Here is a 19963-nt window from a genome sequence, read left to right as displayed (position 1 = left end):
TCAATCACCAGGCAGCCAACTGTCTATAGTAGGAAACAGAGTTGTTATCAATCACCAGGCAGCCAACTGTCTATAGTAGGAAACAGAGTTATCAATCACCAGGCAGCCAACTGTCTATAGTAGGAAACAGAGTTGTTATCAATCACCAGGCAGCCAACTGTCTATAGCAGGAAACAGAGTTGTTATCAATCACTAGGCAGCCAACTGTCTATAGTAGGAAACAGTGTTGTTATCAATCACCAGGCAGCCAACTGTCTATAGTAGGAAACAGAGTTGTTATCAATCACCAGGCAGCCAACTGTCTATAGTAGGAAACAGAGTTGTTATCAATCACCAGGCAGCCAACTGTCTATAGTAGGAAACAGTTATCAATCACTAGGCAGCCAACTGTCTATAGTAGGAAACAGAGTTTTTATCAATCACTAGACAGCCAACTGTCTATAGTAGGAAACAGTTATCAATCACTAGGCAGCCAACTGTCTATAGTAGGAAACAGAGTTGTTATCAATCACTAGGCAGCCAACTGTCTATAGTAGGAAACAGTTATCAATCACTAGGCAGCCAACTGTCTATAGTAGGAAACAGAGTTGTTATCAATCACTAGGCAGCCAACTGTCTATAGTAGGAAACAGAGTTGTTATCAATCACCAGGCAGCCAACTGTCTATAGTAGGAAACAGTGTTGTTATCAATCACCAGGCAGCCAACTGTCTATAGTAGGAAACAGTGTTGTTATTAATCACTAGGCAGCCAACTGTCTATAGTAGGAAACATAGTTATCAATCACTAGGCTGCCAACTGTCTATAGTAGGAAACAGAGTTGTTATCAATCACCAGGCAGCCAACTGTCTATAGTAGGAAACAGAGTTATCAATCACTAGGCTGCCAACTGTCTATAGTAGGAAACAGAGTTGTTATCAATCACTAGGCAGCCAACTGTCTATAGTAGGAAACAGTTATCAATCACTAGGCAGCCAACTGTCTATAGTAGGAAACAGAGTTGTTATCAATCACTAGGCAGCCAACTGTCTATAGTAGGAAACAGAGTTGTTATCAATCACTAGGCAGCCAACTGTCTATAGTAGGAAACAGAGTTGTTATCAATCACCAGGCAGCCAACTGTCTATAGTAGGAAACAGTGTTGTTATTAATCACTAGACAGCCAACTGTCTATAGTAGGAAACAGAGTTGTTATCAATCACTAGGCAGCCAACTGTCTATAGTAGGAAACAGAGTTGTTATCAATCACCAGGCAGCCAACTGTCTATAGTAGGAAACAGAGTTGTTATCAATCACCAGGCAGCCAACTGTCTATAGTAGGAAACAGTTATCAATCACCAGGCAGCCAACTGTCTATAGTAGGAAACAGAGTTGTTATCAATCACCAGGCAGCCAACTGTCTATAGTAGGAAACAGAGTTGTTATCAATCACCAGGCAGCCAACTGTCTATAGTAGGAAACAGAGTTGTTATCAATCACTAGGCAGCCAACTGTCTATAGTAGGAAACAGTGTTGTTATCAATCACCAGGCAGCCAACTGTCTATAGTAGGAAACAGTTATCAATCACTAGGCAGCCAACTGTCTATAGTAGGAAACAGAGTTGTTATCAATCACTAGGCAGCCAACTGTCTATAGCAGGAAACAGAGTTGTTATCAATCACTAGGCTGCCAACTGTCTATAGTAGGAAACAGTTATCAATCACTAGACAGCCAACTGTCTATAGTAGGAAACAGTTATCAATCACTAGACAGCCAACTGTCTATAGTAGGAAACAGTTATCAATCACTAGACAGCCAACTGTCTATAGTAGGAAACAGTTATCAATCACTAGGCTGCCAACTGTCTATAGTAGGAAACAGAGTTGTTATCAATCACTAGGCTGCCAACTGTCTATAGTAGGAAACAGTTATCAATCACTAGGCAGCCAACTGTCTATAGTAGGAAACAGTTATCAATCACTAGACAGCCAACTGTCTATAGTAGGAAACAGTTATCAATCACCAGGCAGCCAACTGTCTATAGTAGGAAACAGAGTTGTTATCAATCACTAGGCAGCCAACTGTCTATAGTAGGAAACAGAGTTGTTATCAATCACCAGGCAGCCAACTGTCTATAGTAGGAAACAGAGTTGTTATCAATCACCAGGCAGCCAACTGTCTATAGTAGGAAACAGAGTTGTTATCAATCACCAGGCAGCCAACTGTCTATAGCAGGAAACAGTTATCAATCACCAGGCAGCCAACTGTCTATAGTAGGAAACAGAGTTGTTATCAATCACTAGGCAGCCAACTGTCTATAGCAGGAAACAGAGTTGTTATCAATCACTAGGCAGCCAACTGTCTATAGTAGGAAACAGAGTTGTTATCAATAAGCCACCTATATCACACATGACACAAGTCACGACCCCAATAAACATAACAGTTATTAACATCATCCAGTAGAACTGTATAAAGAGAGAAATAATTTGAGCTTTCATAAATGCATGGCGAGGGCCTCGTTTCTCAGGAGCGTTGTAAAATAAGCTTTCTCTCAATAAACCAGCCTTGATGGATTTTGTTTATTTACATATCAAATTTCATTGTCCAACATCAGTTTTATAATTTCTCCATTTTGTGGATGCCTAGAGTTTCCTCTCTCCATTGCTGTGGGGCGGGCCGGCCGGTCACGGCTAGAAGGGATCAAGCTTTTGTCAAATTAACATAAAAACTTTTGGTGGATTTGAGCTAACCCTAACCCTTTTCCTAACCTTAACCTAATTATCCTAACCTGCTACGTTAATTTTCCTAACCACTGCATAAGTTCTCCTAACCTGCTACGAAAAGTCAAATCTGACGTTAATTTGACAAAAGCTGGATCCCTTCTAGCCATTACCGGCCGGCCCTGGTGTTCCTAGACTTAATTAAAATGTTAATTAAATGACATTAGAGAGGCTTAGATTGTATTTGAAAACAGCTGTGTTTTTGTTATTTATGAATTTAAAAATTTGTGCAAATAGCCCAGGGATGGACAACTGGCGGGCCGAGTTCTTTAGGAACTCGGTCGGGGTCTCAACTTCCTGTTGTGAGTTAGAATAATAGAATACATGAAATGTGGTTGATCATCAGCAGTCACTCAATTAGCCCATGTCATCTAAATGTTTTTAGATTGGTAAGTTAGTCTAGCGGCCAGCTATCTAAATTTGTAGTAATCATGGTCGAATTACCGACCGGGGTCGAGCCCATTTGATCATCAGTTATAATATTAAAAACGGCAAACATTTGCCTCCCCACCCTGTGGCAAAATGTGCAGATTTGCAGGAAATTAACTTTTAAAACAGATTTTTTATTTTTTTTGCTGTCACATGGGGGGCCACTAAAATATTTTACTGGCAAGGTGGGAGGGGGTATGGGTGTGGGTACGCAGGCGCACAAGCCAATGCGGCCCGTCATGATGAGTTCTGTTTTTTTTTGTGGCCCCCAACCCCATCAAAGTTGCCCATTCCTGAAATGGCCTGTCGGACAGGAAATTCGCAAATTGTATTTTACAAATATTACATTTTTGAAGTTGTTTTATTACTGTGTAGGCGACTTATTCTTCTAGGCTAAACGTAAAAAAAATATATATATATATATATATATATATATCTATATATATATATATATATATATATATATATATATATAATTTTTATTTTATTTTATTTTTTCCATTATTTTATGATTTATAGCAGGGATGAAGACTCAAATAAAACCTGTCATGTTGGTATAAGAACATTGTTCTACTTTATTTTATTACAACTTTACAGGCAAATTTCTATTCTGTTAAGATTAATTTAAATAATCAAAATGTGATTTTGAGCACCACCGTGTTACGTACCCAATGTATATGGATGTCCGGTAAATTTCTCAAATGTCCGGCAAATTAAAATATTTTCCGGTCACGTGGTCCGGTGCCACATTTTCTGAACGAAAACCCTGGTATTGACCTTTGTAATTTGGGCAATATTTTTTTTTCAAGATGTATATCGTTAATCGCTCATAAGTTTGAAAAAATTAAATACGATTTTTTAGACCATATCGCCCAGCCCTATAGGAAGGTCGCTCTCCAGGAAACAGGGTTGGAGAGACCTGCTCTAGTATCTAGATCGCCCAGCCCTATAGGAAGGTCGCTCTTCAGGAAACAGGGTTGGAGAGACCTGCTCTAGTATCTAGAAAAGCATCATTGTGCCCACGAGCCCTGTGGTGTATTCATTATGCTGATTCTGTTGCGAAACATCTCTTAAAACGGAAGCAAACAAAACAAGGTGGGACCTACCTGAATTTATCCAATAGAAACGCTCTGTTTTGGACCAACGCTTCCATCCCCTGACGTAGAGCGCTGTGGCGCCCCTACCAGGCCAGCAGAGGGCGTGGTGGTTCTCTGCCTCTCTAAAGGCCTGGTGTGCTGTGTGTTTGCTGCAGATGATTTGATCCGGGTGCACAAGTTCAAGCCCTCCATGAAATGGCGTCAGTCGTTTGAGAACTACCTGAAGACCATGCCTCCCTACTACGTTGGGGTAAGTCAACTATACATGGGGCTGGCCACTGTTTTATCTGGAGAGTTAGGGGACATTGAGGTTTCTGCGTGATGATGCGTTTTACATGACACAGTAATAATCAAATCATTCGATATGGTAGCCATGGGCAATATTGACCCATAACAGTTCATGGAATTTTCTAAATTTTAAACAGTGCTATGTAACTGAACGTCTAGAAAATAAAATCCCAAATAGTTAAATAAACTCATGAATGGATAAATGGAATGCTCAAAGGCGCTGACGTGACGTCCGTTCTAAAAGTTGTCCCATCTCTCTAAATAAATGGCTCTGATATCCACCGTTAGGTGTTAACATGGCTGCCATGGAGATTGGTGACATTTTGGTTGCAATGTGTGGTCTTGACGATGCCCCTTCCTCTCCTGCAGTCCCTCCGGAAGGCGCTAAGGATCATGGGAGCTCCCAACCTCCTGGCTGATAACATAGAGTATGGTCTGAGTTACAGTGTAGTGTCCTACCTTAAGAAGCTCAGCCAGCAGGTAGGGACACTCTGTGTTTATGGTTGGTGTGTGTCTTTATGGTTGGTGTGTGTCTTTATGGTTGGTGTGTGTGTGTTCTTATGGTTGGTTGGTGTGTGTGTGTTTATGGTTGGTTGGTGTGTGTGTTTATGGTTGGTGTGTGTGTTTATGGTTGGTTGGTGTGTGTGTGTGTGTGTGTGTGTGTGTTTTTATGGTTGGTGTGTGTGTGTGTGTGTGTGTGTGTGTGTTTATGGATGGTGTGTTTATGGTGTGTGTGTGTGTGTGTGTTTATGGTTGGTTGGTGTGTGTGTTTATGGTTGGTGTGTGTGTGTGTGTTTATGGTTGGTTGGTGTGTGTGTGTGTGTGTTTCTATGGTTGGTGTGTGTGTGTTTATGGATGGTGTGTTTATGGTTGGTATGTGTGTGTGTTTATGGTTGGTGTGTGTGTGTGTGTGTGTGTGTGTGTGTGTGTTTATGGATGGTGTGTTTATGGTTGGTTGGTGTGTGTGTGTGTGTGTTTTTATGGTTGGTGTGTGTGTGTGTGTGTGTGTGTTTATGGATGGTGTGTTTATGGTTGGTATGTGTGTGTGTTTATGGTTGGTGTGTGTGTGTGTGTGTGTGTGTGTTTATGGATGGTGTGTTTATGGTTGGTGTGTGTGTGTGTGTGTTTATGGTTGGTGTGTGTGTGTGTTTATGGTTGGTGTGTGTGTGTGTGTGTGTGTGTTTATGGATGGTGTGTTTATGGTTGGTGTGTGTGTGTGTGTTTATGGTTGGTGTGTGTGTTTATGGTTGGTGTGTGTGTGTTTATGGTTTGTGTGTGTGTGTTTATGGTTGGTGTGTGTGTGTGTGTTTATGGTTGGTGTGTGTTTATGGTTGGTGTGTGTGTTTATGGTTGGTGTGTGTGTTTATGGTTGGTGTGTGTGTTTATGGTTGGTGTGTGTGTGTGTGTGTGTTTATGATTGGTGTGTGTGTGTGTTTATGGTTGGTGTGTGTGTGTGTGTGTTTATGGTTGGTGTGTGTGTGTGTGTGTTTATGGTTGGTGTGTGTGTGTGTGTTTATGGTTGGTGTGTGTGTGTTTGTTTATGGTTGGTGTGTGTTTATGGTTGGTGTGTGTTTATGGTTGGTGTGTGTGTGTGTGTGTGTGTTTATGGTTGGTGTGTGTGTGTGTGTGTGTGTGTGTGTGTGTTTATGGTTGTGTGTGTGTGTGTGTGTGTGTTTATGGTTGGTGTGTGTGTTTATGGTTGGTTGGTGTGTGTGTGTGTGTGTTTTTATGGTTGGTGTGTGTGTGTGTGTGTGTGTTTATGGATGGTGTGTTTATGGTGTGTGTGTGTGTGTGTGTTTATGGTTGGTTGGTGTGTGTGTTTATGGTTGGTGTGTGTGTGTGTGTGTTTATGGTTGGTTGGTGTGTGTGTGTTTCTATGGTTGGTGTGTGTGTGTGTGTGTGTGTGTGTGTGTGTGTGTGTGTGTGTGTGTGTGTGTGTGTTTATGGATGGTGTGTTTATGGTTGGTTGGTGTGTGTGTGTGTGTGTGTTTATGGATGGTGTGTTTATGGTTGGTATGTGTGTGTGTTTATGGTTGGTGTGTGTGTGTGTGTGTGTGTTTTTATGGATGGTGTGTTTATGGTTGGTGTGTGTGTGTGTGTTTATGGTTGGTGTGTGTGTGTGTTTATGGTTGGTGTGTGTGTGTGTTTATGGTTGGTGTGTGTGTGTGTGTGTGTGTGTGTGTGTGTTTATGGATGGTGTGTTTATGGTTGGTGTGTGTGTGTGTGTTTATGGTTGGTGTGTGTGTGTGTTTATGGTTGGTGTGTGTGTGTGTGTGTGTGTGTGTGTTTATGGATGGTGTGTTTATGGTTGGTGTGTGTGTGTGTGTTTATGGTTGGTGTGTGTGTTTATGGTTGGTGTGTGTGTGTTTATGGTTTGTGTGTGTGTGTTTATGGTTGGTGTGTGTGTGTGTGTTTATGGTTGGTATGTGTGTGTTTATGGTTGGTGTGTGTGTTTATGGTTGGTGTGTGTGTTTATGGTTGGTGTGTGTGTGTGTGTGTTTATGGTTGGTGTGTGTGTGTGTTTATGGTTGGTGTGTGTGTGTGTGTGTGTGTGTGTTTATGGTTGGTGTGTGTTTATGGTTGGTGTGTGTGTGTGTGTGTGTGTGTGTGTGTGTGTGTTTATGGTTGGTGTGTGTGTGTGTGTGTGTGTTTATGGTTGGTGTGTGTGTGTTTGTTTATGGTTGGTGTGTGTTTATGGTTGGTGTGTGTTTATGGTTGGTGTGTGTGTGTGTGTGTGTGTTTATGGTTGGTGTGTGTGTGTGTGTGTGTGTGTGTGTTTATGGTTGGTGTGTGTGTGTGTGTGTGTGTTTATGGTTGGTGTGTGTGTGTTTATGGTTGGTGTGTGTTTATGGTTGGTGTGTGTGTGTGTGTGTGTTTATGGATGGTGTGTTTATGGTTGGTGTGTGTGTGTTTATGGTTGGTGTGTGTGTGTGTGTGTGTGTGTGTGTTTATGGTTGGTGTGTGTGTGTGTGTTTATGGTTGGTGTGTGTGTGTGTTTATGGTTGGTGTGTGTGTTTATGGTTGGTGGGTGTGTGTGTTTATGGTTGGGGTGTGTGTGTGTGTGTTTATGGTTGGGGTGTGTGTTTGTGTGTTTATGGTTGGTGTGTGTGTGTGTGTGTGTTTATGGTTGGTGTGTGTGTGTGTGTGTGTTTATGGTTGGTGTGTGTGTGTGTTTATGGTTGGTGTGTGTGTGTGTGTGTTTATGGTTGGTGTGTGTGTGTGTGTGTTTATGGTTGGTGTGTGTGTGTGTGTGTGTTTATGGTTGGTGTGTGTGTGTGTGTTTATGGTTGGTGTGTGTGTGTGTGTGTGTGTGTGTGTGTTTATGGTTGGTGTGTGTGTGTGTGTGTGTTTATGGTTGGTGTGTGTGTGTTTATGGTTGGTGTGTGTGTGTGTGTGTGTGTTTATGGTTGGTGTGTGTGTGTGTTTATGGTTGGTGTGTGTGTGTGTGTGTGTTTATGGTTGGTGTGTGTGTGTGTGTGTGTGTTTATGGTTGGTGTGTGTGTGTGTGTTTATGGTTGGTGTGTGTGTGTGTGTGTGTGTGTGTGTGTTTATGGTTGGTGTGTGTGTGTGTGTTTATGGTTGGTGTGTGTGTGTGTGTTTATGGTTGGTGTGTGTGTGTGTGTGTTTATGGTTGGTGTGTGTGTGTGTGTGTTTATGGTTGGTGTGTGTGTTTATGGTTGGTGTGTGTGTGTGTGTTTATGGTTGGTGTGAGTGTTTATGGTTGGTGTGTGTGTGTGTGTTTATGGTTGGTGTGTGTGTTTATGGTTGGTGTGTGTGTGTGTGTTTATGGTTGGTGTGTGTGTGTGTGTTTATGGTTGGTGTGTGTGTTTATGGTTGGTGTGTGTGTGTGTGTGTGTTTATGGTTGGTGTGTGTGTGTGTGTGTGTGTGTGTGTGTGTGTTTATGGTTGGTGTGTGTGTGAGTGCATACTGTCTTGGTTCCCATTCAGTTCCAGAACTATCCATGCCTTCAGAAAGTATTCATACCTTTTGACTTATTCCAAATAATGTTGTTACTGCTTGAATTCAAAATGGATTACAGAAATGTTTTTGCTCACCCATCTACACAGTACCCCATAATAACGAAGTGAAAACATGTTTTTAGACATTTTTGCAAATGTATTGAAAATGAAATGCCGAAATACGAAGTATCTCATTTACATAAGTATTCACACCCCTGAGTCAATACATCTTAGAATCACTTTTGGCAGCGATTACAGCTGTGAGTCTTTCTGGATAAGTCTCTAAGAGCTTTCCACACCTGGATTGTGCAACATTTGCCCATTTATTCTTTAAAAAAATCTTCAAGCTCTGTCAAATTGCTTGCTGGTCATTGATAGATAAATATTTTGCAAGACCTGAAAATATTTTCAAGCAGATTTCAGTCAAAACTGTAACTCTGCCACTCAGGAACTTTTACTGTCTTTTTGGTAAAAAAATTCAAAAATTTAGGTTATTGTCCTGCTGAAAGGTGAATTCATCTCCCAGTATCTGGTGGAAACCAGACTGAACCAGGTTTTCCTCTAGGATTTTGCTTGTGCTTAGCTCCATCCTTTAAAAAAAAAAATAAACTCCCCAGTCCTTAACGATGACAAGCATACCCATATTATGGGGTGTTGTGTGGAGGCCAGTGACAATAAATTCTGTCTGTAACACAACAAAATGTGGAAAAATTCAAGGGGTGTGAATACTTTCTGAAGGCACTGTATTCTCACTTGGTTTCCATTCACTCCTCCTCCACGTATTTTCTCCTCAGACCAAGATCGAATACGAGCGGCTGATAGCGTCTGTAGCTAAGAAGGTGGTAGCGGAGGGTGGCATCGCGGTGCGTGCCCGCGGTGGGAACATCTCCCTGGCCCAGCGCAGAGACTTCACCCAGCTTCTGGCCAGCATCACAGGAGAGACGCCCGCCCTTCCCCTCGAGCTCAACCCTAAAGAGTTCTCTGGCTTTCAGCTGGCGCCGCTCAACAAGGTCAGCAGCACTTGACGACGAACAGCCCTTGCCTGTAATGCTTGAGGATGAAGACGTCATGTTATCTCTGGAGATGTTCACATAGAGATACTGTATGTTGTTTAGAACAGCCACGATTCCCTGTCATGTAGTATTAATTATCAGCTCTACACATGACTATTCTATATCTCCTATTTCTGCGTATTGAATGTACTGTATATGTGTAATAATGTTGGGTGGGATACCAGTACCACAGCAACAACAAGTTACGATACCGTCATTTTAGAAAACCATAGTACCGTTTCATATGATACCACCACATCTCTCTTTCTCTCTGTGTAGAGTCTGAAACCTCAGGGTTTCCGGAATGCCTATGACATTCCCAGAATGCACCTGCTGGATCAGCTGAGCCGCATGAGGAGGAACCTGCTCGGCACCAGCTGTCTGCTCCGCGGACAGGACCCAGGTGGGTGTGGGTGGGTCAGGTGGTTGTGGTTGTGTGTGTGTGTGTGTGTGCGCACAGAAATGCAATTCAGTTCTTAAATGAACTGGAATTAGTCTCGCTACCAGTTTTGTTAAGGAAGAGACTAAGACTGAATTTGAGCCCAACCCTGGCCTGTCTACTCTGCCTTCATATGTCCTCCTGTTTGTCCAGACCAGCTCCACAGTGTTCCCATCGCCCAGATGGGGAACTACCAGGACTTCCTAAAGGCCCTTCCCCAACCCCTCAGAGACGCAGACCCTGAGCAACCCAAACGCCTGCACACCTTCGGAAACCCCTTCAAACTGGACAAGAAGGTAGGACCTGCCTCTCCCTGTGTACCTCCCACTACCATTATCCTCCACTTAGGCATTATAAAGGGTCTGAAATCAGCCGGTCAGACCTTCACAATTTCCTTTTGTTTCCAGAAACGTCCATCTAGGGACGGTGTTGAACATTAGAAAGCTAGAAAGCCTTTGTGATTGGTCCAAATAAACAAATTCCTTTTTTTTAACGTCTCTGATTGGTTGTAGTCAGTCATGTCATATTTGTTCATCCTGTTTCTCTAGGGGATGATGATTGACGAGGCGGATGAGTTTGTGACGGGTCCCCTGAACAAGGGCAAGCGCCCGGGGGGTGACTCCAACATGCACGGGGTCGGGGTCGGGGGCCCTAAGAGACGGAGGTGCATGTCCCCCCTACTGCGCCCCGGCAGGACCTATACACCCCCCGTCAGCCCTGCAGCCAGCCCCTCCAGAACCCCCCTCACTGGTGAGACACTCACACACACACACACACACACACACACACACACACAAGCTATTGTTGTCAGTGGTCCTCTGTGTTAAAACACTAATCTGGGAAGCGCTGAGCCTGTAGAAGAAAGAGACCGTAGTTGACATGTTAAACTGAATGAATGACTGTCCCTGCTGGTCCCCCCTCACAGAGAGGGAGAACCTCTACAGCCCAGAGGTGAGAGAGACCGGGACAGGACCGAGACCAGGAGAGATCCTCTCTGGACTCCCTCTAGGCGGCCCCGGACCAGGGAACCACACGGGGAACCTCTACAGCCCAGAGGTGAGAGAGACCGGGACAGGACAGAGACCAGGAGAGATCCTCTCTGGACCCCCTCTTGGCGGCCCCGGACCAGGGAACCACACGGGGAACCTCTACAGCCCAGAGGTGAGAGAGACCGGGACAGCAGCCCAGCCGAGACAGGGAGAGATCCTCTCTGGACCCCCTCTAGACGGCCCCGGACCAGGGAACCACACGGGGGATGATGGTGATGGGGACACGGAGGAGGAGAGCAGGCATCCCAGGGAGGCGGAGCTCTCGGAGGGCAGTGAGGACGAAGGAGAGACGAGGGGTGTGGAGGAGGAGCGTCTGCCCCGGTACCCCTCCCCCGGGGAGCTGAAGAAGGTGATGAACAGCGAGATTCTGGAGGTCAACACTGTGCTACGGACCCTCATCACCAAGGAGATACGGAAACCAGGGAGACGTATGTAACCAGGGGCCACGCCCACACAACACACTACCATGGCAACCAGAGAAAGTCTCCTCACTTTTTTTGACGACTTTAAATTGTTAACTTGTGGTGGAAATGATGATACTGGTCTAGATCCAGGGGTTTATAGAGACTGGCTGTGTTATCTGTGGCCTGTACAGTGGCTTGCCAAAGTATTCATCCCCGTTGGCATTTTTCCTATTTTGTTGCATTACAACCTGGAATTAAAATGGATTTTTGTGGGGTTTGTATCATTTGATTTACACAACATGCCTACCACTTTGAAGATGGAAAATATTTTATATTCTGAAACAAACAAGAAATAAGACAAAAAAACAGAACTTGAGCATAACTATTCACCCCTCTAAAGTCAATATTTTGTAGAGCCACCTTTTGCAGCAATTACAGCTGCAAGTCTCTTGGGGTATGTCTCTAAAAGCTTGGCACATCTAGCCACTGGGATTTTTGCCCATCCTTCAAGGCAAAACTGCTCCAGCTCCTTCAAGTTGGATGGGTTCCGCTGGTGTACAGCAATCTTTAAGTCATACCACAGATTCTCAATTGGATTGAGGTCTGGGCTTTGACTAGGCCATTCCAAGACATTTAAATGTTTTCCCTTAAACCACTCGAGTGTTGCTTTAGCAGTATGCTTAGGGTCATTGTCCTGCTGGAAGGTGAACCTCTGTCCCAGTCTCAAATCTCTGTACGACTGAAACAGGTTTCCCTCAAGAATTTCCCTGTATTTAGCGCCATCCATCATTCCTTCAATTCTGACCAGTTTCCCAGTCCCTGCCGATGGAAAAACATCCCCACAGCATGATGCTGCCATCACCATGGATGGTGTTCTCGGGGTGATGAGAGGTGTTGGGTTTGCGCCAGACATAGTGTTTTCCTTGATGGCCAAAAAGCTCAATTTTAGTCTCATCTGACCAGAGTACCATCTTCCATATGTTTGGGGAGTCTCCCACATGCCTTTTGGCGAACACCAAACATGTTTGCTTATTTTTTTCTTTAAGCAATGGCTTTTTTTCTGGCCACTCTTCCGTAAAGCCCAACTCTGTGGAGTGTACTGCTTAAAGTGGTCCTATGGACAGATACTCCAATCTCTGCTGTGGAGCTTTGCAGCTCCTTCAGGGTTATCTTTGGTCTCTGTTGCCTCTCTGATTAATGCCCTCCTTGCCTGGTCCGTGAGTTTTGGTGGGCGGCCCTCTCTTGGCAGGTTTGTTGTGGTGCCATATTCTTTCCATTTTTTAATAATGGATTTAATGGTGCTCCGTGGGATGTTCAAAGTTTCAGATATTTTTTCATAACCCAACCCTGATCTGTACTTCTCCACAACTTTGTCCCTGACCTGTTTGGAGAGCTCCTTGGTCTTCATGGTGCCGCTTGCTTGGTGGTGCCCCTTCCTTAGTGGTGTTGCAGACTCTGGGGCCTTTCAGAACAGGTGTAAATATACTGTGATCATGTGACACTTAGATTGCTCACAGGTGGACTTTATTTAACTAATTATGTGACTTCTGAAGGTAATTGGTTGCACCAGATCTTATTTAGGGGCTTCATAGCAAAGGGGGTGAATACATATGCACGCACCACTTTTCTGTTATTTATTCATTTTTTTCATTTCACTTCACCAATTTGGACTATTTTGTTTATGTCCTTTACATGAAATCCAAATAAAAATCCATTTAAATTACAGGTTGTAATGCAACAAAATAGGAAAAACGCCAAGGGGGATGAATACTTTTGCAAGGCACTGTATGTCTAGAGGACTGTGTGATGGTAGTCATTAATCTGTGGCCTGTATGTCTAGAGGACTGTGTGGTGGTAGTCATTAATCTGTGACCTGTATGTCTAGAGGACTGTGTGATGGTAGTCATTAATCTGTGGCCTGTATGTCTAGAGGACTGTGTGATGGTAGTCATTAATCTGTGGCCTGTATGTCTAGAGGACTGTGTGATGGTAGTCATTAATCTGTGGCCTGTATGTCTAGAGGACTGTGTGATGGTAGTCATTAATCTGTGGCCTGTATGTCTAGAGGACTGTGTGATGGTAGTCATTAATCTGTGGCCTGTATGTCTAGAGGACTGTGTGACGGTAGTCATTAATCTGTGGCCTGTATGACTAGAGGACTGTGTGATGGTAGTCATTAATCTGTGGCCTGTATGTCTAGAGGACTGTGTGATGGTAGTCATTAATCTGTGGCCTGTATGTCTAGAGGACTGTGTGATGGTAGTCATTAATCTGTGGCCTGTATGTCTAGAGGACTGTGTGATGGTAGTCATTAATCTGTGGCCTGTATGTCTAGAGGACTGTGTGATGGTAGTCATTAATCTGTGGCCTGTATGTCTAGAGGACTGTGTGATGGTAGTCATTAATCTGTGGCCTGTATGCCTAGAGGACTGTGTGATGGTAGTCATTAATCTGTGGCCTGTATGTCTAGAGGACTGTGTGATGGTAGTCATTAATCTGTGGCCTGTATGTCTAGAGGACTGTGTGATGGTAGTCATTAATCTGTGGCCTGTATATTTAGAGGACTGTGTGATGGTAGTCATTAATCTGTGGCCTGTATGTCTAGAGGACTGTGTGATGGTAGTCATTAATCTGTGGCCTGTATGTCTAGAGGACTGTGTGATGGTAGTCATTAATCTGTGGCCTGTATGTCTAGAGGACTGTGTGATGGTAGTCATTAATCTGTGGCCTATATGTCTAGAGGACTGTGTGATGGTAGTCATTAATCTGTGGCCTGTATGTCTAGAGGACTGTGTGATGGTAGTCATTAATCTGTGGCCTGTATGTCTAGAGGACTGTGTGATGGTAGTCATTAATCTGTGGCCTGTATGTCTAGAGGACTGTGTGATGGTAGTCATTAATCTGTGGCCTGTATGTCTAGAGGACTGTGTGATGGTAGTCATTAATCTGTGGCCTGTATGTCTAGAGGACTGTGTGATGGTAGTCATTAATCTGTGGCCTGTATGTCTAGAGGACTGTGTGATGGTAGTCATTAATCTGTGGCCTGTATGTCTAGAGGACTGTGTGATGGTAGTCATTAATCTGTGGCCTGTATGTCTAGAGGACTGTGTGATGGTAGTCATTAATCTGTGGCCTGTATGTCTAGAGGACTGTGTGATGGTAGTCATTAATCTGTGGCCTGTATGTGTAGATGACTGTGTGATGGTAGTCATTAATCTGTGGCCTGTATGTCTAGAGGACTGTGTGATGGTAGTCATTAATCTGTGGCCTGTATGTGTAGATGACTGTGTGATGGTAGTCATTAATCTGTGGCCTGTATGTGTAGAGGACTGTGTGATGGTAGTCATTAATCTGTGGCCTGTATGTCTAAAGGACTGTGTGATGGTAGTCATTAATCTGTGGCCTGTATGTCTAGAGACGGACTGTGTGATGGTAGTCATTAATCTGTGGCCTGTATGTCTAGAGGACTGTGTGATGGTAGTCATTAATCTGTGGCCTGTATGTCTAGAGGACTGTGTGATGGTAGTCATTAATCTGTGGCCTGTATGTCTAGAGGACTGTGTGATGGTAGTCATTAATCTGTGGCCTGTATGTCTAGAGGACTGTGTGATGGTAGTCATTAATCTGTGGCCTGTATGTCTAGAGGACTGTGTGATGGTAGTCATTAATCTGTGGCCTGTATGTCTAGAGGACTGTGTGATGGTAGTCATTAATCTGTGGCCTATATGTCTAGAGGACTGTGTGATGGTAGTCATTAATCTGTGGCCTGTATGTCTAGAGGACTGTGTGATGGTAGTCATTAATCTGTGGCCTGTATGTCTAGAGGACTGTGTGATGGTAGTCATTAATCTGTGGCCTGTATGTCTAGAGGACTGTGTGATGGTAGTCATTAATCTGTGGCCTGTATGTCTAGAGGACTGTGTGATGGTAGTCATTAATCTGTGGCCTGTATGTCTAGAGGACTGTGTGATGGTAGTCATTAATCTGTGGCCTGTATGTCTAGAGGACTGTGTGATGGTAGTCATTAATCTGTGGCCTGTATGTCTAGAGGACTGTGTGATGGTAGTCATTAATCTGTGGCCTGTATGTCTAGAGGACTGTGTGATGGTAGTCATTAATCTGTGGCCTGTATGTCTAGAGGACTGTGTGATGGTAGTCATTAATCTGTGGCCTGTATGTGTAGATGACTGTGTGATGGTAGTCATTAATCTGTGGCCTGTATGTCTAGAGGACTGTGTGATGGTAGTCATTAATCTGTGGCCTGTATGTGTAGATGACTGTGTGATGGTAGTCATTAATCTGTGGCCTGTATGTGTAGAGGACTGTGTGATGGTAGTCATTAATCTGTGGCCTGTATGTCTAAAGGACTGTGTGATGGTAGTCATTAATCTGTGGCCTGTATGTCTAGATGACTGTGTGATGGTAGTCATTAATCTGTGGCCTGTATGTCTAGAGGACTGTGTGACGGTAGTCATTAATCTGTGGCCTGTATGTCTAGAGGACTGTGTGACGGTAGTCATTAATCTGTGGCCTGTATGTCTAGAGGACTGTGTGACGGTAGTCATTAATCTGTGGCCTGTATGTCTAGAGGACTGTGTGACGGTAGTCATTAATCTGTGGTCTGTATGTCTAGAGGACTGTGTGATGGTAGTCATTAATCTGTGGCCTGTATGTCTAGAGGACTGTGTGATGGTAGTCATTAATCTGTGGCCTGTATGTCTAGAGGACTGTGTGATGGTAGTCATTAATCTGTGGCCTGTATGTCTAGAGGACTGTGTGATGGTAGTCATTCAGTCCATTGACTCTCTCTCCAACCATTACTCCTTAGACCTAGTTTCATAGCCTGCCATTGTTTGATCTCTCGTCTGAAATCCCAGAATGGAAAGTGTTCTAGTTTAATCGGCAGCTCTCACTCTGCTTGACTCTTCCCTTCTCTCTTGTGTTTTTATAGACTATGAAAAAATCTTCCTTTTCCTGAAGCAGATCCAAGGAAGCTTTGACACACGGTTGATATTCCTCCGGAACATTATAAAAGAGGCCACAAGGTGAGGAACACGACCTCCAGTACAAGCTTCTAAACAGACTCCAAGTCAAACTAGTATTACTGTAGTTTTACCATGTTGGTACATGATCATGACGGTCATGATGGTCCTCTGTAGCTCAGCTGGTAGAGCACGGTGCTTGGTCCTCTGTAGCTCAGCTGGTAGAGCACGGTGCTTGGTCCTCTGTAGCTCAGCTGGTAGAGCACGGTGCTTGGTCCTCTGTAGCTCAGCTGGTAGAGCACGGTGCTTGGTCCTCTGTAGCTCAGCTGGTAGAGCACGGCGCATGTAACGCCAAGGTAGTGGGTTCGATCCCCGGGACCACCCATACACAAAAATGCATGCACGCATGACTGTAAGTCGCTTTGGATAAAAGCGTCTGCTAAATGCCTTATTATTATTATTATTATTATTATTATTATTATTATTATTATCAGCTTGGAACTCTTCTTTGTATTACTGTCTGGCTGCTTGTTTTCAGTTTTGAATAACTAACTTTAATTTATACTTTTATCACTTTAGACACATTTACTGGAATATCCTGAACTCCACTAGAGTATTCCAACTAAAACCCCTCTGTAGGCTCTGTTAGGTTTCTCTGTTTAGTTTCTCTGTTAAGTTTCTCTGTTAGGTTTCTCTGTTTAGTTTCTTTATTGATGTTCAACTAGACTCTCTCTCCTGTGTATGTCTTCTATTTCTGTATCAAGAACATCATTGTAACCTGCCTAAATGACTACCGCCCCGTAGCACTCACATCTGTAGCCATGAAGTGCTTTGAAAGGCTGGTCATGGCTCACATCAACACCATCATCCCGGAAAACCCTAGACCCACTCCAATTCGAATACAGTCCCAAACAGATCCACAGATGACGCAATCTCAATCGCACTCCACACTGCCCTTTCCCACCTGGACAAAAGGAACACCTATGTGAGAATGCTATTCATTGACTACAGCTCAGTGTTCAACACCATAGTGCCCACGAAGCTCATCACTAAGCTAAGGACCCTGGGACTAAACACCTACAGTGAGGGAAAAAAGTATTTGATCCCCTGCTGATTTTGTAAGTTTGCCCACTGACAAAGACATGATCAGTCTATAATTTTAATGGTAGGTTTATTTGAACAGTGAGAGACAGAATAACAACAAAAAAATCCAGAAAAACACATGTAAAATTTTTTATTAATTGATTTGCATTTTAATGAGGGAAATAAGTATTTGACCCCTCTGCAAAACATGACTTAGTACTTGGTGGCAAAACCCTTGTTGGCAATCACAGAGGTCCGACGTTTCTTGTAGTTGGCCACCAGGTTTGCACACATCTCAGGAGGGATTTTGTCCCACTCCTCTTTGCAGATCTTCTCCAAGTCATTAAGGTTTCGAGGCTGACGTTTGGCAACTCGAACCTTCAGCTCCCTCCACAGATGTTCTATGGGATTAAGGTCTGGAGAATGGCTAGGCCACTCCAGGACCTTAATGTGCTTCTTCTTGAGCCACTCCTTTGTGGCCTTGTCCGTGTGTTTTGAGTCATTGTCATGCTGGAATACCCATCCACGACCCATTTTCAATGCCCTGGCTGAGGGAAGGAGGTTCTCACCCAAGATTTGACGGTACATGTCCCCGTCCATCGTCCCTTTGATGCGGTAAAGTTGTCCTGTCCCCTTAGCAGAAAAACACCCCCAAAGCATAATGTTTCCACCTCCATGTTTGACGGTGGGGATGGTGTTCTTGGGGTCATAGGCAGCATTCCTCCTCCTCCAAACACGGCGAGTTGAGTTGATGCCAAAGAGCTCCATTTTGGTCTCATCTGACCACAACACTTTCACCCAGTTCTCCTCTGAATCATTCAGATGTTCATTGGCAAACTACAGACGGGCCTGTATATGTGCTTTCTTGAGCAGGGGGACCTTGCGGGCGCTGCAGGATTTCAGAACTTCACGGCGTAGTGTGTTACCAATTGTTTTCTTGGCGACTATGGTCCCAGCTGCCTTGAGATCATTGACAAGATCCTCCCGTGTAGTTCTGGGCTGATTCCTCACCATTCTCATGATCATTGCAACTCCACGAGGTGAGATCTTGCATGGAGCCCCAGGCAGAGGGAGATTGACAGTTCTTTTGTGTTTCTTCCATTTGCGAATAATCGCACCAACTGTTGTCACCTTCTCACCAAGCTGCTTGGCGATGGTCTTGTAGCCCATTCCAGCCTTGTGTAGGTCTACAATCTTGTCCCTGACATCCTTGGAGAGCTCTTTGGTCTTGGCCATGGTGGGAGTTTGGAATCTGATTGATTGATTGATTCTGTGGACAGGTGTCTTTTATACAGGTAACAAACTGAGATTAGGAGCACTCCCTTTAAGAGTGTGCTCCTAATCTCAGATCGTTACCTGTATAAAAGACACCTGGGAGCCAGAAATCTTTCTGATTGAGAGGGGGTCAAATACTTATTTCCCTCATTAAAATGCAAATCAATTTATAACATTTTTGACATGCATTTGTCTGGATTTTTGTTGTTATTCTGTCTCTCACTGGCCTACCACTCTCACTGTCGAGAGTTTCAAGTTCCTTGGTGTCCACTTCACCAACAAACGATTATGGTCCAAACACACCAAGACAGTCGTGAAGAGGGCACGACAACACCTTTTCCCCCTCAGGAGACTGAAAAGATTTGGCATGGGTACCCAGATCCTCAAAAAGTTCTACAGCTGCACCATCGAGAGCATGTTCTGTTCTGTTCTATTTCTATATCCATGATCGTGTTCTGTTCTGTTCTACGCAGGTTCAAGAAGCGGGTGTTGATAGAACAGCTGGAGAACTTTCTAGAAGAGATCCACAACAGGGCCAAAAATATGAACCACCAGGACGGGTTCTAACGGACATCTGTGCCCTTCTCACCCCTTTTAACCCTCACCATTCACCCCCTCAACCTTGACCCCTTCACTCACCCTTCACCCCTCACCCCTCAGCTTGCACTTTTCACCCAGGCAGAAAGAGTCCAACAGAGAGAGAGAGAAGAGGGATATAATGTGTACTAACTAACCCGAGGAATGAGAAGACAGTGCTGTTGGCCTGTCTGCCTCTGTGTCAGTGTGATGTCTTGTCTCATCAGTGATGGTGTGGTGAACTGATATCGCTAAGGGGAGTGGGTCCCATTGTACAAAGTTTCCAACAACTTCAGGGCCGAAGGAGGAACGGATGTTTTTGGTCTCATTTGAATCTTTTAAATGTCTTCTTTCCTTCCTCTCTCTTTCTATTCATCTCTCTCTCTCAATTCGCTCGCTCTCGCTCGCTCTCGCTCGCTCTCTCTCTCTCGCCCTCTCTCTCTCTTTCTGTTATCTCTCGCTCTCTCTTTCTGTTATCTCTCGCTCTCTCTCTCTTTCTGTTATCTCTCGCTCTCTCTCACTCTTTCTGTTATCTCTCGCTCTCTCTCTCTCTTTCTGTTATCTCTCTCT

General features: G+C 44.1%; 1 protein-coding gene across 1 annotated transcript in view; it reads left to right on the top strand.

The window, feature by feature from the left end:
• Positions 1–19759, top strand: part of LOC311143478 (integrator complex subunit 6-like) — a 58803-nt gene extending 39044 nt beyond the window's left edge. The window contains exons 10-18 of the mRNA XM_084179305.1: positions 4441–4535; positions 4943–5053; positions 9328–9543; positions 9865–9988; positions 10178–10320; positions 10573–10774; positions 10950–11501; positions 16429–16522; positions 19291–19759. Coding sequence (XP_084035431.1) covers positions 4441–4535; positions 4943–5053; positions 9328–9543; positions 9865–9988; positions 10178–10320; positions 10573–10774; positions 10950–11501; positions 16429–16522; positions 19291–19384 — 1631 coding nt within the window. The 3' untranslated portion in view covers positions 19385–19759. The remainder of the gene's footprint in view (positions 1–4440; positions 4536–4942; positions 5054–9327; positions 9544–9864; positions 9989–10177; positions 10321–10572; positions 10775–10949; positions 11502–16428; positions 16523–19290) is intronic.
• Positions 19760–19963: the final 204 nt, after the last annotated feature.

Source organism: Coregonus lavaretus, assembly GCF_964263955.1.
Source record: "Coregonus lavaretus genome assembly, chromosome: 16".
NCBI classification, from domain to species: Eukaryota; Metazoa; Chordata; class Actinopteri; order Salmoniformes; family Salmonidae; genus Coregonus; species Coregonus lavaretus.
This window is presented reverse-complemented; position numbering and strand designations above follow the sequence as displayed.